The 27,595-nt window shown below is 37.0% G+C and overlaps 1 protein-coding gene across 1 annotated transcript in view; it reads right to left on the bottom strand.

The window, feature by feature from the left end:
* The window catches only part of LOC105228551 (dystrophin, isoforms A/C/F/G/H), a 363,859-nt gene that overhangs the window by 43,748 nt on the left and 292,516 nt on the right, over positions 1 to 27,595 (bottom strand). Inside the window, exon 22 of the mRNA XM_049447466.1 lies at positions 5,249 to 5,421. Coding sequence (XP_049303423.1) covers positions 5,249 to 5,421 — 173 coding nt within the window. The remainder of the gene's footprint in view (positions 1 to 5,248; positions 5,422 to 27,595) is intronic.

The raw sequence follows: 27,595 nt of genomic DNA, 5'->3' as shown, positions 1-27,595 counted from the left end.
ACAAATGGGGGAGTGATATGTGATGTGTAAAGCGAGGAAGCACAGATTCTAAAATCAAAACATTTCATGGAGAATGCAACAATAGGAAAGCACCGCCACATAAACGGGTTTTATAGAATATGTAAAAATAGTGCCAATATCACGAAAGAACGCTTCATATCGAAAGTATGTCAGGGTCGATTCTAGCGGAGCAGAAGCTTAACTTCCTTAAGACTAAGTCTCTCGTTTTGTGAGGGAGTTGTAGCAGTTCATAGTAGTAGTAGTGTTAGAAGATATACAGCTATTCATGGTCTCTCTTGAGTATAATTGTTATACAGTTCAAAATTTATTTCCAGACTATTTCGGTATTGAGCGGTACAAGTTGCATTCTTTTATGGATTGCTTTAAGTATTGCTGAGTTTTGGATGTAGCGGAGTTCCGTCAAAATATTTGTATTATTTAAATTCTATATACTCTTCTTCTTCACGAGTGATCCCCGAACTGTAATGATTTCCAAGAATATTTCTCATTTTTTAAGCGCCTAAAGTAAACCAGCGAAAATCTCTAAGAACGATTTAGATGTGCCACAAAAACACGCTACACCTGCAGCAGCGGAAGAAATAAGAGGCTTCACGCAAATAAACAGACAAATTTTCTGCTAAATTTTCTTGGAAAATTAATTTCACTTCGGATTGCTTTTATTCGGTAAATACCTTATGAGTACAAATAAAGGCAACACAAGCACATACATCGACAAACGTATATTCCTCAAAACAAAAAAAAAAACGATTGTAATCACAACGAATTTGGGTGCAAATACGAAAAAATAAAAGAAAATAAAATGAGAAAAAATAAGAAACTCAAACAAAAACGGCAAAGACTAACTAACGTTAAATAAAATTGAGAAAAAGTGCGATAAAAGCAGTGTTAGAAGCAGTGGTTAAGGTAAAAGCGTCAAGAAGAAAATGTCAAAATACACACACACACACTAAATAAGCGGGGAATAAAAGAAAAACAAAGGCGCAGCAAGACTAAATAATCTTCAGCTGGCAACCACTGGCAGCAAAGGGAATATAACTCAGCATTAGGGTTCAGCTGCCGGTGCAGCGGCGGTATATGCATGTGTGGGTGGGTGTGTGAGGGAAATAACAAACAAGGAAATTTGTAAACACAATAAATCGGTGGCAAAAGGCAAACAAAAACAGAGAAAAATGCCAAGCTGGCGAAAAGTAAACAAAGAGCAAGCAAATATACGTTAAGGGGAAGACGGAAATAATGGCTTATCTGCCAGTGAACTAACGGAATACACGCACGCACTCACACGCACATAGCATTGAGAGCTCAAAGCGGGCTGCTGATGAAAATTGGTTGTACGCAGCAGATCGAATTGAATGGAATTGGCTCGGCAGCGGAGTGGCTTACGCGATGTGTCTCAACGACAGACATCAACAGCAACCGCAGCAACAACAATAACTACAAGCGCTGGAGACAAGCACTGCCAGCATGTCCGGCAGCTTTTTATTGGTTATGGGCAAACAACTGTAAATACAGACACTCACCAGCCACCGGAGCGTTGGTGTCATTTGTCAATGGCATTTGAATGATGGACTCTGCCCCGGTGGACACAGCTGATGGACTAACAACGGGAGATGAGTTAAGACATCCGCAGAGTGCACTCGCACATCGAAGTGCGGGTGGCGTGGGCGGTTGGCGAGGGAGCGCTAGTCAAAAATAAATGGTTTACCATTATGGCAGTGTGTGCGTAGACAGAAGGGTGAAGAGTGAAGGTATGCTGTTGAGGAATGTAGAGGAAAATTGATAAATTTCAAGAAGGATAAAAATACAATATGTATATAATCATAGATATGTATGTGTGTAATGAGACAATAACAAAGATAATAAATGTGGTAGATAAATAGCTGTATATTCCGGCAATACGGTTATAAATGCAAATACAGAAATGAAAACAAAAGAAATAGTTTTTAATGTAGCTTGGCGTCATTTTTGGAACTACTGTTATTTTAACTGCGCATTAGTTTAATATCTTGTTCATACAAGGACTTGAGTTTAATCGGACAGTTTGTACGGCAGCTATATGCTATAGTGGTCCAATATCAGCTGTTCCGAGATGTGAGCAGCTTTTTTGAGAGAAAAGGCTGTCTGCAAAGTTTCTTTGCAATATTTCAAAACCAAGTCCCATTGAGGATCAAAAGCGCTGTTTCGATTGCTCAGGCGCTAATATGGCGTAAAAACCCGTTCAAAGGTTCCAGACTGGGTAAAAATATAAAAGGCTCTATGTTTGAATTTTGCCAGAAGTGACCAGCTTTGGCCAATAAGTGCGGAATATGCTCCATCAGAATTATTCTAGACCACACAGTCTAGTTCGACAGTGGTTCGTTGCGAGTTTAGGGACCTTGGCGAGGATAATCTTATGCACCTAATTTATAGTTTGTACTTGACACAAAGTTATTACATTATTACTACGTGTATTTGTCTACAGCGAATAACTTCGCAACTAAAAAATTGACTTGAAGTGAAGATTGAGAAAATCGACCGTCCGAATTTTTCGTCAATAGGAACGAGTGTTTCTATGAGAGTGATGTAATGAAAATATTTTTAAAATGCTAAGCAGTAATACAGCAAGTGCAAAGCCTACAAAGATGGTGGAGAGATGGTTGAAGATATGCCTTGTTCTGGACAAGCTTTGACCTCTTAAACTGATGATAATAATAAAAAAGTGATGGATATGGTGCTTAAAAATTGTCGTGCTAGAGAGATGACAAGAGAGCTCGACATCTCTCGCGAGTACGTTAGTGTGATTTTGGTGAACATTTTGGGTATGAAACGCATTTTTGATCGACTCGTTCTGATAAAGCTGATTTCTTTCAAAAAGAATACAGTAAATAAGTCTGTTTGGATATGCTTGAACGTGCGAGTTCCGGAGAGCATTCATGATGAGCCGATGAGACTTGGGTTTATGAAGTTGACACGTAAACAAGTCAACGATCATCGGAATGGAAACCGTTTTCAGTCGATCGACGAGATAAAACAAAATTCGCTTAAGGAGATGAAGGCCATTCCAAAAAGTGCTTATGAAGTGTTTCGAGGACTGGAAAAATCATTGGCATATTGCCATTGTAGTCCGATTTCCTAATGTATTTTTTTCTAGATTATTAAAGTGGAGGAGCGTGTATGTTACTTTCGGAGCTGTTAAATGGTTGTTCTTTATAAACTTTCTAATACTTAAAGAATACTCGTTTTTAGTACTAGCTTGAGTTATTTTTAGAACTTACTAAAAACTTAGTTCTCAAGAACACTTTTGGAGTGGTACTGTTATATATATGAGACGTAAACTTTTTACAGTTACAATATTTTTTAGTACATTTCTTAGTACACTTTTTAGTAAATTTTTTTGGTACAACTTATGTAAAATGAAAGTGCTTGTTTTTAATGTAGTGCATGTTAGAAAAGGCTGTTTCACCTATTTTTGATACTAAATTTAGTTCAAATTTCCCTTTTATGTTTATTGAGGTGAAATAAATTTATTGAAAGCAAAATTTATATTTCCCTAAAATGTTATGTATTTTGCTAGTCACACTATCTTATGTACTAAATTTAATGATTGGACAAAAAACTACCTCATAAATAAGTTGCCTGGTATTTATGCGCATATTTTAGTTGCCAACACGTTTTGAGTGCCCACAACTTATGGCAGATCTTGACGTTGACACAAAACGGACAGTGCAACATTAATTTTCATGACCAACTTTATGATAAGCAGCGACACTAAAAATCATGTTAGCCACGTTATGAGCACAATAACAACAACAGTTGTAGCAGGACTAACGAATAGAAATAATTTTATGAGCGCTTTGAAGTGGGCGAATTGGAAAAGCAAATACTTGCAACACACGAAGCAAACACACCTACACATACACACATAGACAACTAAGCAGATGTGTATGTATGTATTTTGTATGAGTGGCTTTGCATGAGGGCATTGCCAGCTCGGCAAGGACAGCCATATAATTGCCATTTGTATTCATTAAGTGCTAATGTTGGCCAGCCACAAGCACAGCAATCGTGATGTGTGCTGAGGCGGGTGCAGCTGATGTCCGCCGCTGATTGCTGATTGTTCGCTGCTGGTTGAGTGATTTGGCCGTACGAGTGGGTGCGGTCGGTGGCGTAAGTTTGACAGCGTGTTCGTCACGGTGCGATAACCCAGCTTTTTGGTGAAAACTACCGACGTCACAGTGATGTGGCTGTCACTGGCAGCGAAATGAGCAATATACTGGTCATTAGTGGGCGAACAAATTAAGCTTAAGTCGATGTGTTGCTGTCGGAAATTGCTAAAAGTAGTTCCACGACCAAGGTCATCTTGCACACCATTAATTTATAGTTGTTGCGTAGGAGTAAAAATGGCATAGAATACATCTTCGAATGAAATGAGAGCAACGTGTTTGAAGGCGAATATGTGCTAGACTTCGAAAAGCAACAGATCTTGCAAAGAACTAAAAATGATATCGCTCAACTTTGACTAATTTTTCTAGTAAAAATAGATAGATCTGTATATTAAAGCAGAGACTGCCACAGTTCATTGTCCTTGGTACTTCTTCCTCTAGGCGTTAATGTGAATTCTACCAGCTCTCTAAGCTATTACATTAGATAACACAACCATTAGTAGAGATACAATATTTAGCACCACATTATAGTGCACTAAAATGCTGGAAGTAGTTGAAATGCAGATATTTACCTGTACCGCAGTCGGATTATGAGAATAATAATGTGGTAAATTCCGCACTTTATTGAATTACTATTTTTCCTTTCGGCTGTTCAACTCATCTCTTTACTCATTACCGCTCAAACTGAAACTTTAACTCAGAAAGGGTTCACTGCACTCAGCAAATAGTTGTCAGCGGCGCAGAAAATATTTTCTCCCTTGCTGACAATGCAATTCACACCACGAGTATATGCGAGCGCATAACGAAGCATAAGCGATGTGTCTATTGTAATGAGGCGACGCGTTCTGTGACCCTACCGCAATAGGTCGACAATGGGGCGTGGCAGCGCACTCGACTTTTAATTCAATTCCTTTTTTGTTTGCATAATTTCTTTATGTTTCCGCTACCACTAATACTACAACAACAACATAAAGTCGCACAGTTCAAATGAAGAATTGTCGTTGCCGACACTTAGGCCTTCGTTCTTTTACCAACGCTCACACTACAAAGCATTCGTCACTTAGGTGTGAAGGGGGGGGAGGGCTTACCTGATGGCGATGCTCTTCGACTTCAGATTATTCCAACGCTGATTCATTTCATCCAGCCGACGCTGCAACATAACGGCATCTTCTTGTGAGGTGAGTGAACCCAGCAATTTGCGGCCGGTGCCATCGAGACGATCATAAACGACACGATGAGTTTCAATCTCCGATTGTAAGTCCTGGCAGAGACGAGCGTGTGTGTGTGTGAGGCGAGCAAAGGAAGAAAGAGAAAAACATTTGCAAAGTTAGTAAAGTGTGGCATAAAAAGCGTGGGATGTAAAAATACAACAGCTACAATACAATAAAATGGCATACAAATACAGAAAATATTGCATAAATTTAGGCGCAACAGCGCGCAGCCACAATGCTATTATTGTTATTCATATTTGCGGCGCTGGCGGAGGTTGGAAGGGTGTTCTTTGTGAAACGGCAGCGTTGTGCAACAACAACTGCAACAAATTGTGACAACAAATTCCATAACAGTTTTTTATTGCTTTTTTGTTGGATTTGTTGCTGCGTTTCAACAGCGTTGTATTGTGTTGCGCGCGACGGCTTGAGTTGCTTACCTTGCAACGGCGTGTTGAGGAATTGGAAAACTAAAAATATGGAAATGTTGCAAGAAATTCAATTCATATACTTAACGGAGCACGCTTGAAAGGTCGCAAGGCGCAGAGGTGATGGAGCATGCTGCTAGCTTAAGTGCGGCAAAGAGCACAACACGACACGGTGAACTGAACGGCAGGCGGTGTTGCCACAACTAAACAAATTTCGCATGAATTGATTGAAGTGTGGCAAAATATGCAAATTGTGGCAATCTGCTTGTATTACATAAAAATAAAAGCTGCTCGAACACAAGGTAAATCAGTAACATATGTTTACTTTAAGTGTCTTCTTTACTAAAATATTTGCATATTGGATTTAAAAGCAAGTTTATGTGGTTAATGATATGAAATTTAGGCTAAATTTATGCAACAAAATAAAATAATGAATTTAATAATATTTTTAACAAGCTTGGCAAAATATTTTGCAGACACCTCGCTGATGTAATTGTTTGTAATTTCTTCTCTTTGGCCGATTGAAATGGCAGCAAACTCTCAAAAAAAAAAACGATTTTTGCTACTCAGCGTAGCATCCATCGACGATGATACACCGAAAATATTGATCTCCCAACTTTTTCAATTTATGATCGTTTGATGAGTCTCCAGGCTCAGCGATTGCCTCACCGATATCGATCATCGCTAAATTACTTTCCAGCAAGGTGCCTGAGGTCGTGGAACTGTAGAAAGTCGCTGGAGCTCCGATGTAGCCGCTGAGTTGACCTGTCGATATATCGTTCGGGCTCTTCTTTACACAGATTTCATCAAAAATATATAAGAACAAAATGTCAAAAACCTGCATTTGGTTTGTTTAGAATTACAGTAGTTTAATCAACTTAGTTTTATTCGTACGTTTTTGATATTTTCGTTCTTAACTGCCTATTTTAGCCGTAAGCTATGTGAAATCTATATCAAATGATTGGTTCGGTTGATGTAGAACCCAGAAAACACACGTGGATGAAGTAAGTAAGTATTTTGATAAGACTTGTAACGGGTGTTGCTTTTTTGGCTTGGCCTTTTTGACAGCTGTTACCTGATTTATATTGAGTTTGATTTACGCGCACTACGTACGATATGTGGTTGACATAATGTCTTAGCAGAGTCGGTAATTCAAAAAACCAGAGATTGGTCTCACATCACGTTTACCCCATGGCATAATGCACAACCTCAGAGACGCCTTATAGTGCACACAGAATGTGGTTATTCATTTTATGAAAGATTTTGCGGAAGGAACCTGGTGTGCGGGCTTACAAAATCGAACTCGTTTAAAAATTGAATGAACCAAAAACGAGATAACCACCAATCCAGATTTTTATAAGAAAAAATTGTTCAGCGATGCCTCACATTTTTGGTTGAATGAGTAAGGTTATAAGTAAAATTATCGAATTTGGAGTGATAATAATTCACAAGACATTATTGAGATGGCGCTACATCCTCAAAAAGTCATTGTTTGATGTGCGCTATGGGATGGCATTGATCCATACTTCTTCATAAATGAAGCCGCTCATTATGTTACAGTCAATGGGGAACGCTATGGAGCCACGATTAATGACTCTCTTATGCCTGTGTTGGAGGATGCCATTGTGGACGACCTTTAGCTATAGCCAACGAAACAATCAATTTATTGAAGGAAACTTTTGGTGAGCGCATTACTTCGCTTCATGGACCTGTGGCCTCCAAGATCATGCGATTTAAAAACGCTGGATTATTTTTTCTGGAGTCATGTAAAATTGCTGGTCTACTGATATAAGTCAGAGATGTCTTCGAAAAAAAAAAATTCGGCGGGTTATTGCTGCCCCAATTGCTGGAAAAAGAGAACGAATATAGGGTCTCTCGGCTGAAATTTTTTCGAGCCAGCCGCTGTAGTCGTTAACTTTAAATGTATTTTAAAACATACTGACAAACCGTCATATTATAATAGTGCTCATTTCTTTGCCATAACATTAAATTGTATGCATTTTATTTCTTCATGAAAACCACATGTCTAAAGAAACAACCTTTAGATCTTTAAAACAAACTTTGACATATATATTCGAATCTATTGTAAATCTACAAAAAATCACGTAAGAAATAGAACAAATTAGACATTCCGTTTAAATATTTCATTCAAATGCCTGCGTCAGGGGTTGCTGCAAAAACCTTTTCGGAATCTATTGACCGATCTTAACCTTAACAAATGAACTACAGATTTTATTTGTTAAATGGCATAACTTCGAAATAAAAAGGCGTTGAGCACCTTGAATACGATACTCACTTCTGAAGATAACCAATATTTTGTTGATTACGAAATATTTTATAATTTTTCAGGAGTTGTTGACAATATTCTCAACTTGAAAGTGTCTCAGCGAAGGGGATTAAAACTGCTGGTAAAAAACCGGTCGGGTGGAAGGTTTAAAATAAACAAACATTTTCTTTAAAAATATTTCAGAATATGCCAAATTATTTCACTAAATTCATAAAAGTTTGTTTTTACACATACTCACTCGCACATTTTTTGTGGCATACATGCATAAATTCGTGCGCATTGAAATTGTTCGATGGTCACAAAGCATTTTCAGCCACTCAGTGCCACATAAAGCGCATCCACACACACTCAGGCAGACATATACACACACATATGGGGCGTGTTTGCGTTGAAATTGACAAGCGTGTGCGATGTCCTGCAGCTCATGCTCTTGTAAGTGCACGTTAAAATATTAACGGCAAAAATCAATAAATGTCCCGCAATTTTAACGGTGACAACCAGAAAAGGAGACAGATAACTCAATGTGCCTGTGTGTTCGAAACGCTCCCGTATATTTCGCAGTCATTCATTGCAATTTCAGGCACTCAGTGTAATCGACGGCAACTGAAACACACACATATACATACATATATTGCTTTCGCCAGCACAAACTGTCCGCCTGTGAGCTGACACCGAAAACTCTGACAACGTCAAGCCAACTAAAGCTGAAAGCCACCTGTACATGCGTGACCATGTGCGTGTGTGTGAGACCGAAATGAGCGCATAAAAAGGGTATAAAAAGTGGAAAAGTGTCACGACACGCGGGCAATGAAGCATCTGAACATTCGCAACACGAAAACTGTCCAAAATAGCTTCTTCCACACGCTAGCTGCCGCGCGCTTGCGGTGTTGTTGTCACTTACCTGTGCGCCGCAGTGCCTGCTGGCGTTCGACCTACTTAGCATTGCACTGCGGCTGCCCCCTCACACCCCCGTGCAGTCATTTTGCGTTGCTTAAAATATTAACCGCAGTCGAAATTCGGTTGCGCGTAAAAGTATGCTTTGAAATACCGCACCTTGCTTGCCCCTGCTCCGCAGCCGCCTAGCATTTTTATTTCCACTCATATTTGAGGAGAAATTCCATTCGAATTGGCATTAAAATTGCAAACTTTGTCCTCAATTTGGCGCAAAGCAGCTGCGCCGGCACTTTCATCAAGCAACAACAGGCAACAGCAAATAACGGCAGCGCTGTGGCACACCATCAATAATGCTTAGGAGCACATGTCGCTGTGTCGCAACGCAGGTGTGCACACTTCAAACGGGGGATTTTTGTGGATTTTCCCATTTAACATTTTCGGTCGCTTCTTTAAGTTGAGTCGCTTTTGCTCGACTGCCTGACAGCAGCTTGTTGTTGTTGCTGACTTTATGAGATTTGAAAATCGAAAAGGGAATAGAAACAGTAACAAGCGACAAAAATGCAACAACATCATAAGCACGCGACATAAATTTGAAACATCAAAAGCAGGATTTTTGTAGAACTTATTGGGAGGAGCCGAGCTTTAACGAGTAATTTTCCATTGAATATGGTTTATGTATATAAGTCTCATGAAATATATTTAAGTCAAAGCGAAACGATTTTAGTTTTATTTTGTAATAGAAGGTCCTCTGATGGTTCTCAAGCAATTTATGGAGGATACAGATTTTATCACTGTTCTGTGTGTTATGACTGTTCCGAAAAGTGTAGCTTGGAAAAGTTTAGTGTTGATAGTCGGAATTTTCCTGGACAACCAAATAGCACCAACCAATGAAGAAATTATTCATATGCAGACAAGCTTTAAGATTTTAAACGCAAATATGGATACAATTGCGGATAATTTAGAAAAACAGTGAGAAACGGAGAGAGCTGTTCCTCTAGGATCTGAAAGTGGAGGAAAAAAAGGGTCAAGGTTGATTGGATCGCCAAATGATTGCAGATTACTTCTTGTTCTTGAAAAGACACTGCTAACAGGAAAATTATAAAATAATAGCTCATAAAAGACACTTAAAATATGAATATATAAATAACATATATTTTCAACCTTTGACTCTCAGTTAACTTCGATTCATCCTAATTTTTCGAAATTAAAATGATATTGTAAATATATGTATGTAATATTTTGATTAATAATTTCTGATATTTGTAATGATAAATGAAATAAGCGAATCTTACGAAATCCTTGATATTGTCTTGAATTTCCAGCACAAATTTATCCAAAACTGATTTCATATCTACGGCAACAAAACCTATGTAGACCAGTGCAATTATAACTTTGTAGTTGGAAACAAATTCGTTCTCCTTAGAACTTAACCGTGAAATAGCAGCATTCTTTGTCACTCAAAAGCACTGGTTTGGAAGAAGGGATTGATGCCTGAAATTGGAGCTCGTGATCTCGACGAAATTTGGTTTGAACAGGACTGCTCCACCTCCCACACATTGCAACAATAAATGGATTTATTGAGAGAACACTTCGGTTAGCAGATAGTTTAATGATTTGGGCTGATCGATTGGCCACGAAAAACATATGATAACACATCGTTGTACTTTTCTGTAGGGATATGTAAAGTCTAAACTCTATTCGGACAATCTTGCTTCGATTCAGATAACTGATAATTTTTCATAATTTCCCAATTATATTATTTAATTTTGAAGTAATTCAAGTAATTCAATAGGTTATCAACATTGGAAAATACCCACGCTGCTAAAGAAATCTTAAAACTACATTCAAAACGTGCAGAAAAGCCAGAAGAAATGAGCAAAACAATAATGTTTGATGAGTCAACTGCTTTCCAAAATGCATTGAACTTTCGGTCAAGTGTGGCACTTTATCAAAAACAGAGACAACGGCAATGAGGACAGAGAAATGGAGAATCAGAGGAAAAAATGAAAATTGTTGGAAGGTGTTAAAAAGCCTAAATGCACATATACAACTACAGTGGCAATTGCGGGGCCTACATGGCGTATGAGTAACAATTATGGCTTTTAATGTCGAGCGAAGGAGACAAGCTGAAAGGAGCTAGAAGAAATAGTAAAAGTCACAGAGCAGTAAAAGCCAACACACTTACCTAAAAACAAGTCGTCGAAAAGGCGATACACAACAACAGTAATAGAATAAGCTGGATGCAGCTTACAAAGTGAAGTGCCACATGGCGCACGAAAACAAAACATTTTAGTAGCAAGACGGCGAAAACCTTTGCTTTTGCTAGTGACAGAGCTAAGGAGATGCTTGGGCACAATAAAATAGCGAACAAATGTAGTTTAAAGTAAGAGCAAAAATGCACTCGTAAAGATGTTGCGCTGGAGGAGTGAAAAAAGTTAAGGAATTACCAGCAGAAATGGCAAAATTAAATTGACGAACAAAAGGAAATAACAATGGAAGTACCCAGAAGGAAAGAAATCACACCTTCAGACCTATTTTGATATCACTGAATACTTTGAGATCTCTGATTTTACCAAAAAGTTTTAAATAGTCAGTTTGTTCTTCGACAAATTACTACTGGTAGTTCACCGCCGTGACAGAAAGACCGCAATCAAATTTCTATTCATTTACAAGGCTTAGTAAAGGAGGCCTAGATTAAGGATATTTATAGAATTGAGCACAAGAGATAAAGTTTCGTTCAAGAGACAGTTACACATATGGATCTATGTTTTTTGGCCAAACTTGCAGTAATAGATAATGGCTTTGTCCGCTTTAAATTTGACTAATGTCAGATGTCTTGAGAAATTTTCATCACCTTCTAGGAATTTTTCCATTATTAGGCGAACAACTGTGGAAGAAACACCCATATTAAAAGGGTCAACGATCATCAAAAGAGCTTTTTCTTTAAACGAAAAGTGGATAGGTTAGCTTTTCTTAAATAACGCATCTGCCAGGCAACTTATAAACAGACGTGTTTCAGTTTAAATTATAGCAGCTTCAGCTAAAACCGCATTAAAGCTCATCATAATAGGATATAGAGGAGAGGCGAGCGAAAGCATAATAGCTTGTGCACCGCTGAGCAAACAAAACACTTTATAACAATCAAAGGTGGGCTAGAAAAAGCTGGTGCAAGCAACATGTATGCAACCATAAGTGTGTGTATGTGTGAGATTGCCCATGTGTGCTAAGGTGTGTTTACTTATGCATGCGCGCTCAGCAGGTGTTGAGTGGCAAAATCAGCACAAAAAGCAGGCACACACTGGCACAGTTATGCTCCTATGCTACGACAAATCTAAATACATGTCTGTGTGTGTGTGTGTGGAAGTGGTTGGCTGAAATCTATGCGAGCAAGTGAAAAAGGAACTGGCAAACAAAGCAAAGCACGAAGGAGCGTTGGACATTGTCGACGACAGCAAAAAAAAGTTGGCACGGCCTTAGCCGCTGGGATTTGGAGAAAAGGGACAACGGTGTCCTTAAGTGAAAACGCTGGGGCAGCAGTGCTGTGAGCAACGAAAGCTTTGGTGCAAGGAGAGGGTGTGAGTTGAGATGGCTAACTGGATATGTGTAAATATGTGAGTATATATTCGGTCATGAGCGACATATTTACTTAGATATGTTCTGGCCGCAGTTCACTATAAACATTAGGCTTGTTGAACTCGGAGAGCCTTAAAAATGTAAATCCGTTGTTTCATAATTTAATCGAGCTCGTCTATTTAAATACCAAATGGAATTTTCTTATTGAGACGGCTGCATTTCATTAGGCTGGAAAGGAAAAACGATATAGTAGAAACCACTCATATTGGAAAAAAATTTGAGTTTTGGTTATAAAATCGTTATTTATTGGTTACATAGTGGTTATATCTGCTAGAGGAAGCTGAAAATTTTATGCTACATATGTAATGATGTTGTGAGACATACAGACATACGAAAACTTAAGGATTTTCCAAAAAAGTGTATCTTATACACTCTGGCTGATGCAAAGACCTATGCAAGCGTTTTCAAAAGCGTGGCCCACACTAATGCTTTGCAACATTTTCGTGCCCAAATGAAAAACTGTCAGCTTGCCACATTGTAGCCTATGTCAGCACTTTGTCCACACTTCCTTTAAAGAGTCTGTGCCACCGTGTTTCATGCCGAACGAACGAAAAATCTCAAAGAGCGGCGCAAAGGAAAAAATTCAAAGTGTGAATGCGGAAAAATGGGCAACAAATGTGGCGTAGCGCATAAAGGGGTAACACGAAGTGTTGCAACAGCTGCAACAAGCTGACAGTGCAGCGTAGTGGCAAGCACACACGCTTTGAAAGTGCGAAAAAGAAAGTGTGAAAATTTCGAGTGAAACTGGAAAAAGTGTGAAAACTTTGGAAAAAGCAACGCACAGCGAACGCAGCCTGGTGGAAGCAATGATAAGCGCTTGGGGCAACTCGGCATGCGTGGCGCCGCGCTTGTTATCGCTGTCGCTGCTCACAGCTCTGCAAATTCAAAGCGACGCATTTGTTTTTGATTTTCTTGCTATTGCTGGCAAGTTCATTGTTTGGTTCTTTGCCTAGTTTTGGTCACTTGTCGCAGTGAGTCTATGCAATTTTGCTTTTTATTCCATTTTTATTTGGCAGCCCATTTGTATGTTGCATGTGCAAGAGACAGTTTTTAGATCTTTTGGTTAAGAAGTGTCAACAACTTTACAGAGAATAGATCTTAGTAGTTTTGGTACTTCCATTGATATGATAACAAGTTAATCTTATTTTATAGAGAGGTTCGTGGACGTTAAAAGTTGTTCAATTGTTCCAGATTATCGGAACAGGTCATAAGTCTCTTAATCTTAAAGTACGGAACTGAGAACAACAGCGCCGTTTACATATGAGCTGGAAGCCCCAGGAATAAATTACTAACCAAACTGAGTACTCAGTAATTGCCTATAGTTTCTATAAGAATATCAGACATAAAGCGCCAAAGAATAGGAGATGCGATGAGCGGAGGTAGCGGATGTCCACATCTGTTAAACCGATTATGGAACTCTGTATAGATTTGTAGAATTCGTGATCCGATGAAGGCCAGACAAGAAAGGGGTTGGGAGACCTTTGACCTTCTTTCCACCGTCATTCTCTTCTTTCCAAAACTCTTTGCAACTTTGAGCCATTTTAAATAATCCATGGGCGGTTATGAAAGTGCGAAAAGTCTCTCTCATTGTTTAGCATAGCTGAAGACTGTTTTGGATGGTGAGACTAATTTGGATAGCAGTTTTTGCTGAGATGCTTTCGCAGAAATCATATCTGCAGACACCTGCTTGGAGCGGAATTGCATCGTAGGAGCATCAAGAGGTCATTCCTTAACTACGTCTATGACATAAAATAATACGCTGACCAGAATTCGGACAAAACAAACTTTAGATAAGTACTTATTAAGGCACTTTCACTGGATTGGTTAAGTGAATGGCGTACTTGCAGTCAAAACATCACCAAATGCAGACGAAAGCTCGTGTTGCCCGCGAGAAACGAGAGGGACCCTTGCGCAGCTTCGTTCTGGATACTATAGCAGGTTAAACTCCTATTTATTCAGAATTGATCCTTGTTTGATATCTACATGTGTCCTGCGTGCAATTAGTCCCATGACTCTAGCAATCTCTTTGCATGATACTCTTCTCCCTTTGGTTCGACCTCATCGTTAGATGACGTCGGTGACAACTCATCTCATCCTTACCATCTTAACGCGGATTAGGTACCCGTTACTATAACAACAATAACTATTTTGGATGATTCCTGCGCCTAACTTTAGCAATTTCAAGCACTACATAATCAATCCAACATGAGTAGGAAAATAATTTATGCTGTTATGTTATGTTATGTTGTAACTTCTCTCGGCTTCCTCGATATTCAAAGTGATGTGCACTGGTTTACCTCCAATAAATGTTCTTTTAACTAAGTTTTCTCTTGTAGAAGGGCTGCGACTGGGCGAGTGTAAGTTGAATATTGTTTGTACATTGATATGTTCGATCTTGTGTTAATTTAATTTCCAGAAAAATTTTTTAACCTCAAGTTCGTATATGTAAACGAAGAGTTTCCAGTGAACTCCATCTTGGAGAGCATTTCAAGTGGTTTTCTTCCTTAATGACGACTATTGCATAAGAAATTATTAAGACGAACTTTCCGACCTTGTCTTTTTGACTTCATCCCAAATCTTGATTAGGGTTGGAGTTACTACAAAATCAAGCATATCTAGAGGTAGCTTTGAAAGTTCCTTCATGTTTATTTTAAAATAATATAATAAAAATAATCATCTCTTGTTTGCTATATTTAAATTGTACTCTAAATTTCTAATACAAAATGGAGAACTAATCGGAAAAAATCATAAAATTGTTTAAACTAATGAAAAGCAAACACAGCAGCGCACATTGATTGAGTAGGAAGGGCTACAGGAAAAAAGGTGGCGAACGGGAAAGAAAACAACACCGTCAATTAGGTGAGATAAATGCCAACAAAGCAGATAAAATATGCAAGGTATTATAAACTTTATGGAAAACATGATAAAAACCAAAAGTGAAAGAATAAAAAAGGCAAAAACCACGAAGGATCCAAGGAAGCATGCACCTGCGGAACGGTTGTTGAGCGTGTGGTTGTGGTATTTAGTTGGGAAGCATATGCCAACATATGTATATTACTAACGATACAAGCAACTCGGGAGCAGCTGAATCAAAGCTGGTAGCAATTGCAACAACACGGGTAGCGAGCGAAAAGTTTTGAATTAAAAAATGCTTCAGCAGAGCTTAAGCGAAATAAAAGACAATAACGCCGAACGAAAGCGAATGGCGGCAGCGCAGAGGAGTTGAAGAATTTGTTGTAAACGGTATTTTAACGAACCGAAAGCTTGAAAAAATAAATGAATATGGAACAAAATAAATAAAGACTTGCAAAAAATGTAGGATACAAATTTTAAACTGAGAAAACTGGTTACTTTACGAGGCCAATGCAAAAAAAAATCTGTGAAATTTCACAAAACTGATTGAAAAGAAATTATAGAATGAGAATTATGGGCCTCTTTGACCTTGCTTTATTAGTTCTCGAAATATTTAATTTTAACGGTGTTTAATATATATTTGAGAGATTTTTGAACTACTTCGAGAATTTCTTTAAGCGAAATGGGTTTCCTTCTTAGGAAGAGTGTTACAATATTTTTGGTTCATACCAAAAAGCTCTTCAAGCAAATATCTATACGAATCAGATCATTTACCCACAACTTTCTGAATACCTTCTTCGAATTTACCTACACCACAATCATGTAATAGGAGCACATTCAGAGGGTCTGAGTCTCAAACACAAAATGAATGCCAAAGTAGCATGACACCTTTTGGTTTGATGTGTTGGCGTCAATTCTGCATAAGTAGGAGCTGGACTTGAGAGATCCAGAACGAAATTGTGCTACCTCAAACTGTCTACCTCAGCAAAAATGGAAAAACAAGATTATAAATTGTTTTTGCGATCTTCTCTTGTTTAACTTACTTAAGTATTCAAAATCGGCAGCAAGGTGCTTTAATAAAAATGCAGTTACACAGCAATTTAAAATAATCCAATAAACCCTGTTAACTCTTGTCAATTGCTTTTCAGGGGCAAAAACCGAAAAGCCGGGAACGGGATATGGAATATTTTTTTAAAAATTGTTAAATAAAATGAATAAAAAATAAATTTTTTAAAATTGTAGAAAAAATTCCGACAAAGTTCGAAGAGGTATCGGTGAGAAGCTTTCAAAGAGACAGAAGTCTCAAATTCAGTTTTACTTCAACAAACTTGTAAGACGTTCCCATAAAGTAAATATTCAAATATTAGGCTTCAAATAAGCACGATTTTCCACCGAGTTTTGCTTCATGAAGGAGTAATGGAAGGTATTAAAGAAGGATGATGTTGCGTTTAATGTCGAGGGTGTTTGTATTGGTATTCCAAGTGTTCATGTGCTTTAGAAATCCACTAAATTATTGCAACTATTCTACGAGAAGAAGAAAAAAAAGCATAAATCAGAGGTCTCCAATAAAAATATTTCAATAACTCTACGAGAAAAAGAAGCATCAATAAATGACCTCCAATAAATGAAGAAGACAAACTGAATGTATTCGTAAAATGTGTCATAAGTCAATAACCTTCAAGAGATCAAACGTTTTGGCATCTTCAATTCTAAGCTTATCGGTTTTTAAGAAACGTGCTCACATTTCGTAACAAAAACAGTGTACTAAAAGCAAAAGTCTGAGATTTATATGATGGATACTCATTGAATCTAAAACTGGATATGAAGTCTGTATGGGCGGTTGGAAAGATTTACAGGATTATACTATCTGTGTAGTAATATTTATATATAACGTGTGATCTATCATTAGACTCTTTTCTGTGAGGATATGTAAAGTCTATGTTGACAATACCGCTTCGATTCAGGCTTTGAAGCAAAAGCTCACGCGTGTGATTTTCCTGTTACCAGTGGAAATGCTCGAAAGAATCATCGAAACTTCGACTCAATGGATGAACCATCTGAGACGTAATCGCGACCAACATTTTAAAGGGATAGCCCTCAAAGAATGTTCCTTCGAATGATAATAAGCATTCCCTTTTAAAATTGAAGTTTCTGTGTTTTTTCTTTAACAAAGTAGGAAACCTCGAAATGGATCACTCTTTAGTATGTTTAAAAGTTCTACTGTGAGTTGGAACTTAAAAACTTTGAGTAACACTAGCGAAAATCGCTTTTGCTGAAAAAGGAGCTACGGAATTTCATTAGCTTATAAAATTATTTCTTTGTTACGCAGAAAGCTAATAACGGTTTAAAAAAAGTTATTATGCAATAAATTAAATTTACTCACTATTCTGCAAATAAATCCCTTAAATATTTATGAGCATATAAATTATTCTGAACTTGATAATAAATTTGCTTTTCACATATTGGCCTAATTTATAAAAATATTCGTTATGTATGAAAGTTATTTCGTTAAAAATAATTGTAGTTATAAAATACTCGAAAAGAACACACATGTATTGATGTGCATATTATATGGAATATTACACAGTTATATAGTTATATAGTTTTGTTCGTGCTAACTTTCGCAAATCTGTAAAATCTGTATTGTTTAGTACACCACAACTTTTTGCTGAAGGGAACTTGGTGCGTTTGCATATATTTTCTGCTACCTGCCTGCGTGCTCTCCTCCCTTTCTCCTCCATATTTTGCGAGAGTGTTGCTCTTACATATATTTTTTCAGTGATTTTGGAATATCAATTAAGCTCAGTGCAAAAAGTGGTTTGAAAAAATATATATTTTTGTTTCCACCAGAGCAAATAAGCGGCGGTGTGGATGCTGGCAATGATTCGCATGAATATAAATTGCGCCTGAGGGAATTTACAGCGTTGGGTTTCTGGTACGTATTTTCAGAAAAAAAAAATTAAATAAAAAGTGGAATGATGTGAGTATGGAGTTTTATATGTGTACAGGTGGGAATAAACTAAAAAGTAGACTAAGCAATGAGGGAGTTTCATATGAATTTTAAGAGTGAAGTAAATATGAATTTGTATTTTAAATATTTTTTTTTAAGCATTGTGTCAAATTATTTTCATACGCCGATTTTAATTGAGTCAATTGAGTGCTGAGTTAGTAAAGCTTCATTATGTTGGCAATTTATATTTAATTGACTTTATATTCAATCATCCTTAAACATTCTCTAACAAATTAGCTTGAAATAAAAAAAAAAAATCGATTGCTTTTTGCTAAATAAATATAGTCGAAAGTGAACATAAAGTTTCCCGGGGAAATATGACTAAATAAACCGAAGTCATTTGTAAATGATGCAATTTTTATTTAAATTAAATATTATTTTTAGTGTTTTGTCAATAGAAGTCGATGCAGTCGTATATCTTCAGTGCTATCAATCACATTGTGTCATACCTTATAGTGTTGGAAAGGTGAGATTTTAAGCTTTATTTAAGCAAACCAAAAAAAAATTAAATTCGGGGAAGTTGAAAAAAAGTTACAGCTGTTCAAAAATGAGTGAAAATAATGAATAAATTCGCTATATTTTGAAATTTTTGTATAAAAAAGTTAAGAATGCCACGCAAGCCACTAATGAAATTTGTGATGTTTGCGGAGACGATGCACAACAATGTTTCGCTCGTTTCTGTTCAGGAAATTTCTATGCGAAAGATGCACCTCACTCTGGTCGACATATCGTTGAAAAAGTTGAGGAAGTTATGGAAAAGTTTGAACACGACCGTCACATAAGTAACCATGACATCGCTAAGGAACTTAACAATAATCATCAAACGGTTTTGAACCATTTAAAAAAGGCTGGCTACAAAAAGAAGCTCGATGTTTGGGTACCACATGAATTGTGTGTGAAAAATTTAATGGACCGAATTAATATCTGCGATTCTTTGCTGAAACGAATTGAAATCGAACCATTTCTGAAAAAATGGTAACAAGAGACGAACAGTGGTTCAAATGCGACAATAATGTGTGAAAAAGAAAAAGATGGACCATCCAAGAGTGGTGAAGCTCAACAAACGGTCGCAAAGCCAGGACTGACATCTCGAAAGGTTATGCTGAGTGTTTGGTGGAATGGAAAAGGAATTATCCACTGTGAGCTGATCCAGCCTGGTCGAACGATTGATTCTACATTTTACTGTCAACAACTGATGAGATTGAAGCAAGCAATCGATAAAAAATGGCCAGAACTGATCAACAGAAAGGGCTTCGTCTTCCATCAGGACAACGTTAGACCACACACAACTTTGATGACTCGCCAAAAACTAGGAAAGCACGGCTGGGAAGTTTTGCATCCACCATATAGCCCTGATCTTGCACCATCTGACTACTATTTGTTTCGGTCAATGGAGAACACTCTCAGTGGAGTAAAGTTGCCTTTAAGAGAAGCCTGTGAAAATTTCCTGTCGCAGTTTTTTGCCGAGAAGCCAGAAAAGCTTTACACTGATTAAATAATATCTCCAAAGGAAAAATTGCAAAAAGTGGTCGACCAAAATGGTATATATTTGGTTCATTAATGTTCATTATGAATAAAAAAAAAATAAGTTTGATTAGAAATACGAAATAACTTTTTCGACTATCCAATATATACCAATATATACTTTACTCAGAGATCATTAACAACAATAAACATTAGGCCGATCTATGTGGGGAGAGAGTTTTAAAAAGAAGTCAAATTGTTCTTCTAAAATGTATTGAAAGACGATTGGAAATTCAGTAAAAATCTGTGAAGCTATCAGGCAACAAAAGTGCCATTTAATACACGAAAGAAGTATACAACTGATCGGTGATAAATTAATTTTCTCGATTGAAAAAAACGAGACACTCAGTCGTCGGTTGGTTGCTTTTTTGGCACCGTTTTTTATTTTTGATTTTGAGCTTGTTTGTAGTCTATACCAATAAAAATAATGACACAGCGACTGTAATTTATAGGCTGTGAGCCTGATGAGACAACACTTCAGAACAAATTGGGGTATTTAATTTTTAAGCCTGCTGGATTTCTAAAGGTTTGAATCCACCTTGAAATAATATTGTGTTATTTTCTGGTGTTGCGTAAAACTTAAAAAAATTGTTAGAATCGGTAGATCGATTTTTCACTATTTATCGATCGTATAACATGCTTACTAAGTAGCAAAAAAAAATAATTCTATTATTATTATATTTAAATACTATTTAGTTTCCATCTGTAACACAAGTTCAAGTATGCCGCTTTTTCTAACTCTCCGCTGCATGAACCTTTATTACGCTCTCATTTTTAAAGTAAATTTTTGGCACTTGAAGCACTTATGTCAAATCATGCCCGAAATTTGACTTCAGCAAAGTCTGCTTATGTAAATGTTGCACCTCTAAAAGAAACAGCTTACAAATGCCATAATAAATATGAAACAATTTACACGAACCCCAGACAAAGCACACACACACGCTCACATATCCACATATATTTAGAAAAGAAGCAAAAAATCATACAGAAAAAAAAATCAAACAAATATTGTGTGAAATAAAATGCTTATGAATTCAGCTACACGCTGCCAGAATAAAAAACTGACAGCTATAAAAAATCGTAGCATAGCTAGAGGCGTAAACGCAAGCAGAATATGTATGTGGGAGTCAAAGGCTTTACAACTTCAAATATTTGTGCGTTGTATGTAAATATTTGCACGCTTTTAAGTAGATTTATGTGTGTGTTTACATATGTTAGGCGTTAGCGCAAACAATGCGTCTGTGGGCATGTGTGCGTGCGAGTGTATGCTGTACTGCCCAGAGTATTTGAGCGCGCACGTTTAATAATGTGTGATTGCTTATTCATAATGTTGATTTTATGGCGTGCAATAAAACTGCGGAGTATCTTTATGTGTGTGTGTTTACATTACACATACACATACAAATTGCAAATAAGCAAGCACACTTATAGGCGGATATTTACACTTCCTTTACGCCAGCACTGACATTGCCGAAAATATCTTGCAGCCGCCATTTAAGCGAGTCGCTGCCGGCTTCTCGCAAATAAATAGCCAAAAGCGAATAACTGTAAAAAATGCGAATCATATGGTAAACGAAATAATCATAAATTTATTAGAGGCGAATAATAAACACATCAAACGATTGTCGGAACAAGCGAAGAGGCAGCAAAAAATATTTAAAGCGCACATTTTTATACGAAAATGTGCCAGCGGCTGCAAACGCCGAGCCGTTACTTCAGAGCGCGCGTTGGCACAGAGCCATCAGCCATCAGCCATCAAGCATCATCATCCACCAAAGCTGTGCAAATAATCTGTCAAGCCCACACCGCAGCCCACAGCCGTTAGTGTGCGATGCCTAGAAAGGCAATGTGCATGTAGTTGCCACCATATCAAATTTGTACAAGCGGAAATTCCCAAATGACAAGCGGAAGTGTAGGCATTTGCCGAAGCGCTTTATTTGATTGAGTGACTGCCATACTCACGCCGTCATGTTCTCGGTTATCTACGACGCTGTCGGCGGCCTATCTGATGCGAGTGCATTGTGTGCCAAGTGAAGCGCAAGTCTGCCATGTTGCAATATGTGATGATTTCATACACTAGGATAATACCAGATCTACATGCAGGATTCTGCATTTCTTAGAAAGCTGCACGTGACACAACTCCACTTCATTTGAGCATGATTTAAGATGGCGATTGCAGCATCGTGTTTGTATAAATATTTGAAGGAAATTCTAGAATTAATTAAAGATGATCTTGAATTATGAGTGCCTTGGTTATGTGACATATCCGTATCCTATCCATACTTATTGTGTATAAAATAGTTAAAGAACTAAAATAAGTATTTTGTAAAACTCCCTAAAGCGCTCTCCCACTTAACTTGTTGGGAAAAGTCTGACACCTTTTCATTATGAACTTTTATTTAAACACAGAACATTTTTCTGTAGCTTTTAACAACTTGTTCCACAAAATCTTATGAATTGTCTTAATTAAGCGCTACTCCGATCAGACACCCAGAACTCACCCTACCTTACTAGTATTTCGAATTTTTATCGAAATGGGTAAGAAGGCAATGGTTTGTTTGGTGAGATCAGAAGAGTGTGATATATCATGAGTTTTTAAAAGCTAGTGAAACTCTTAAGAGCTATAGACAACAAATGATTGATCGAAATACGACTAAAATGGGTAAAAGACACGGCCCATTCCATTCCTTTTACCATTTCAATGGTAAACGCTTTGGCAGAGCAGCACGTCAATTTCAAAGCAGGAGTCGAAAAGATGGGTGACTTATTGGTCTGCTTTAAAAGACGTACATTTCTATTGACATTTTATCCACAAATTGCAAGAAAGGCGTCAATACTTTGAATATTTTTTTTTTACCTTTCCATTTCCAAATTCATATATCAATGCTTACTTCATAGTAGTACACCTGGTAAACCTTCTGAAAAAAGCGTAAGTTTTGTTTCTTTTGCAAGCAAGACAGTAAGTGTTTATTTCAGGTTCGGCGGAGCTGATCATTTATATATATGGTTTGCCTTCAAGTTATTCAGCAAATGAACAGTTTCATATACTATACAATACATCCAATGAATTGTGTATTTTCAAAATTACTCTTTTATCAATCTCTTCAAACATTATGTTAATCTGCCGCAAGTGCATTACAACTCTCTGAGATATATATAAACATATGGGAAAGTAGTAAAAACTGTTTAAAAACCTTATGAATTTGTATATAATATATGGCTTCGCAGTCAACACTTAGAATGATTGCATGAAATGATGAACTCTCCCTTAGCCAAGGGAAGGAAACTTCATCGGAAAATTTAGAATATTTCAGAATATTAATATCATTTAGATGGCATATACCTTTGCAACAGACCTTCTAATACGTCGAAAGCCCAATAATATTATATAATAATACGGAAAAATGTATAAAAATTGTAAAGTTCTTCGAAGCCAGGTACACAAGAAAAACTATCCTTCTGTTCACAAATATAACATATTCCATATAGGAACTGAAATTTCGATTAGTTCAGTAGCAGTATCGACAAGTGAATAGCTTGTTTTTGGAACAGTTTTTGTTTGGCACCCCAAACGGAAGATCGAAAACATCATAGTATTCGTCATATTTTACTGTTTTGCCATTAAAAGGGTAAAAATACAATTCAATTATGGGATGTATGTTTTGACGCGCATTGTTGCTGGCGGCGAAAAGTGGGTTTTTTACAAGAATGTAAAGTGCAAGAGATCATGTTCTCGACGAGCCATCTCAAATAACTTCTAAGATGATAGTCACGAAAAAAAAATATTTTTGTCTGTTTGGTGAGCTTTCAAGGGGACTATTTTTTTAGCTTCTGTCCGACTATACCACGATTAGTTCTGAAGTGTATTGAAGTGAAGTGTGACTCAAAGCGAAGAGGCCATCAATAGAATAGGTTCCATCAGGATAATGCGAGACCTGATGCAAGTTTGATGACTCGCCAGAAGCTTTTGTAGCTTTAATGGGATGTGATACCTCACCCACCATAATTTCCAAACTTGGCACTTTTGAACTATTACTTGTTTCGATCTCTGAAAGATTGTATTTTGGACGTATGAACCTTTACCTCAAAACAGGACGTCAAAAAGATCAACACTTTTATGAGCATGTAATAAATCTCTTGTTTGAAATGGAGAAGACAAAACCTCATAGAATGTTGTACGCTGATATTATAGGAGGGCGGGCATGTCTAATCAAAAGTTACAGACAAAACAACTTAAAGACAAGTTCTTTTATAAATAATAAATGCATTTTTTTTTACTTTTTTTATTCTTTTATTGTAATTAATTTTAATTAACATTTAAATTAAGCAATTCTTTCGGCTTTTTAATTAGTAACTTGGACTCCTAATTTCCATGTTGTGAGCAAATTACTTTTAAAATAATTTAATTGCTCCAATATTAACGGTAACAATTTTTAACCAATTAAGCCCTTAATTGCAATAAAGAAGTCATTTTGGCTCTAACAGTTGCTTCGCTGTGCCAATTAATGCTCGAAATACTCCCGCATCGATATAAGCCGTGTGGGATGCCAGTTAGAACCGCGCACACACATGTAGGCATCATTAGTCTACTTCCGCCTGAACATACATATATGCCTGTTATTATTTTTGTGTGTGCGTGTGTGTGTGTGAGTGTGTGAGATCCCACACTTAAGCTTGTTAATTAATTTTCTTCACGCTCGCTAATTCAATTAATTAGAAACTGTTTATTTCTCAATAAAATCCAAATGATTTGCAACAACACTCGTCCACATAAACATGTATAGAGACGAGTGTGTATGTGTTTGTATGAGGAGAGCGTAGTAGCACAGCTTGGCACATGTGAGCATACATATATCACACTTTTCTCTAATAAAAGTACGAAAAATACAAATAACGGTAAAGAGAAAAAGGATAAAAGTGTGTGTTAGTAACCGGTGAACCTTTGCCGGCTGTAATGCTTGTTATTTATAGCTTTACGCGCATGAGAAATTAATGAGCACACACTGCGTGGCCCACAAACAAACACACGCACACATACATACGCAATTATCGCATAGACACATACGTTTACATAAGCAATATTTCACACACACACATGTGCACAGATTCGCAGAATTTTCCAGTATCAATTAGTTCTTTAATTTGGCGCTTAATTTATTTATTTATTCTGCATGTTTGTTGTTATGTTGTTATTGCTTTGCCTTTAATATCTGCGAAAGGCTTGGCAACGGAGGCGGGCATTAAGTGCTGTTATTTGCCCAGCATTTGGCCTGGTTTCGCATTGAAATGCCCAAATTAATGTGCATTAACACGCCAACGGCAGACATTAAGCGCCTGTAAGTAGGCTATAAAGCTGAAATATTCACTTTTCAAAACAAACCGACAGCGCTTATGCCAATTAAAAACGGAAAAATCGTTAAGGCAGATTAACGCTCGCTGTTTGTTGGTGTGTGTATACGGTTTATTGGTAAACACCCGTAGCGCCAACGAACGAACGAACGATGGCTTAAAGGAAAATAAAAAAAAACTGTGCTGCCAATTAATTGTGAACTCTCGTTGATAATTGTCGACAGTCAAACGCTTGCAAATAAATTAAGAAAAAATAAAAAAAAGCGTGGACTTCGTTTGCACCGAAGCAATAATACCCTTTGCAAATACAAGATATTCTTTTTAAGAACTTGACCTCGGGTATAAAAACATATGTATGTAGAGGTTGCCAAATGCAGGAATTTCTGGGCTCCTTTTTGCTTCTTTGTATATGATATTGAGCCAGTTTTTAAGGAAATATAAATGCGAGTTCTTTAACATTTCGTGGATCAGAAAATCGTGCGAGCAGAAGAGAACTACTGAAAAAAACGTTAATATTATATTAGACACCATCATGCTTTTAGCCTTCGACTATGTAACATGTTCCTGCAGATTTCGAATTTACATAGATATTAGTTTAGGAGAAAAATATACTGGGGTTTCCAATGGGGATGATAAGATTGCTAAGTGTCGTTTCGGCCTTTTTAATATGTCATGTTCTGTATTTTTTTCATTGTATTCAAAAATGTTTACAGTTTCATCATGGTACGATATACGTAATAACAACTTTTGCGAATTATTAAATTTTATTATTAAAGCAATCGTTCACCAAATTATAACTTTTCATGCGTTTTTGCCAATTTCGGGTCGCAATAATCATCCACCTGCTGCCGTTTAAGCATGTGTTGCCGCAACTTGTCGGTTCCAAGACGTTTTCAATAACTGGGACTATCGCAAACCACAACCTGGTCGATTTTGAGAAAGGAATTAGGCCTGCCTCCGTATAAAATTGTTCCCACTCAAGAATTGAAGCCATTTCACCACCTTAAAGGTCGTGAATTTGCTGATTTTGCCGATGATACTCACTTTCATCTGTTGCGAAAAAATCCACAAATTATTCATGAACAACTTGTCAGTTTGGTGTGATTTTTCGTCTAGTGAAATAATCGGTCCGTACTACCTTCGAAATAAAGTCGGTCACACCGTTACTCTCAATGGAGAGCGATATAGAGCGTTGATAATCAGTTTTTTATGGCCGCAATTTAAAGAAGTTGATCTTGAGAACATCTGGTTTCAGCAAAACGTGGCTAAATATTCTTCCATCTGTGGATATACATATGTCTCAAGAAGGATAGAGTACAAGATTGCGCAGATGAGAGACAAAACTTTTTTCGTTCTGCGCATCTACGTCACACGGCTCATAAATTTCGTGAAATAGCTTGAGTAGCAAGTAAATATTGCTTGTTAACAAGAATGTTAGAGTAGTAGAGTTTATAGCTGCCAAATTTTTTACTGCGCCATGTGACGTAAGCAATTGTATGTTTAGTAAAACGGACCTGCGCAATGCGTAATCTCTTTTGTATCATTCTTGCATATGTCTGATATGTAATGCAGTTCTCTATTAACAAAAAATTAAAGAAACGTAGAATACATTTAGGGTGATTTCAAATTTAAACATGGTAAGACTCAAACCTATTTTAACTAGTAAGAGTAGAGTTATTACACAAAAGGATTCGAAGAACCAATATCTTTCGTACTTTTTGAATTACACTGAAATAATAATGGGCTTCCTTTTTTAATCCCATTTTCAACTCATTTATATAAGCCTCAGCTGAGTTGGCCCTTAGTGTTTTCAGCGAGTTTGAGTGTTTTCAGTTTCGACTTATTTTTGTAGCAATATTCGCTAGATTGATGAACAGTGTCAATGTCAAATTCATGTAAACCCACATTTCGTCAGTAGTATTTCTTTGGCGACTTCTACTCGGCATAGTTTGTGCAAAAGATTCAAATATTTTTGCACGTGTCTAACCAAAATGTGTTCAGTGAACCCTCTGCTAAGAATCGGATGTCAACACGACGATACTCAATCACTGTGTCTTTGAATTTGTCGAAATATCGAAAAAATATTAGGTTTGTTGGGTGAGGTTTTTATCTCAAAACAATTTATTGAAAAGTAGTGGCAAAATAAATAAAAAAGCTTTAATAAAATAGGTATATAAGAAAATACATTCGATAAAGTCGTTGAGATTTTATAAGGTATAGTGAGTCGATTTAAAAATGTTTTTTCGGAG

The sequence above is a fragment of the Bactrocera dorsalis genome, chromosome 2 (genome assembly GCF_023373825.1).
Source record: "Bactrocera dorsalis isolate Fly_Bdor chromosome 2, ASM2337382v1, whole genome shotgun sequence".
Taxonomy (NCBI): Eukaryota; Metazoa; Arthropoda; class Insecta; order Diptera; family Tephritidae; genus Bactrocera; species Bactrocera dorsalis.
The sequence above is the reverse complement of the archived record's forward strand: the minus strand, read 5'-3'. Positions and strand labels throughout refer to the sequence as shown.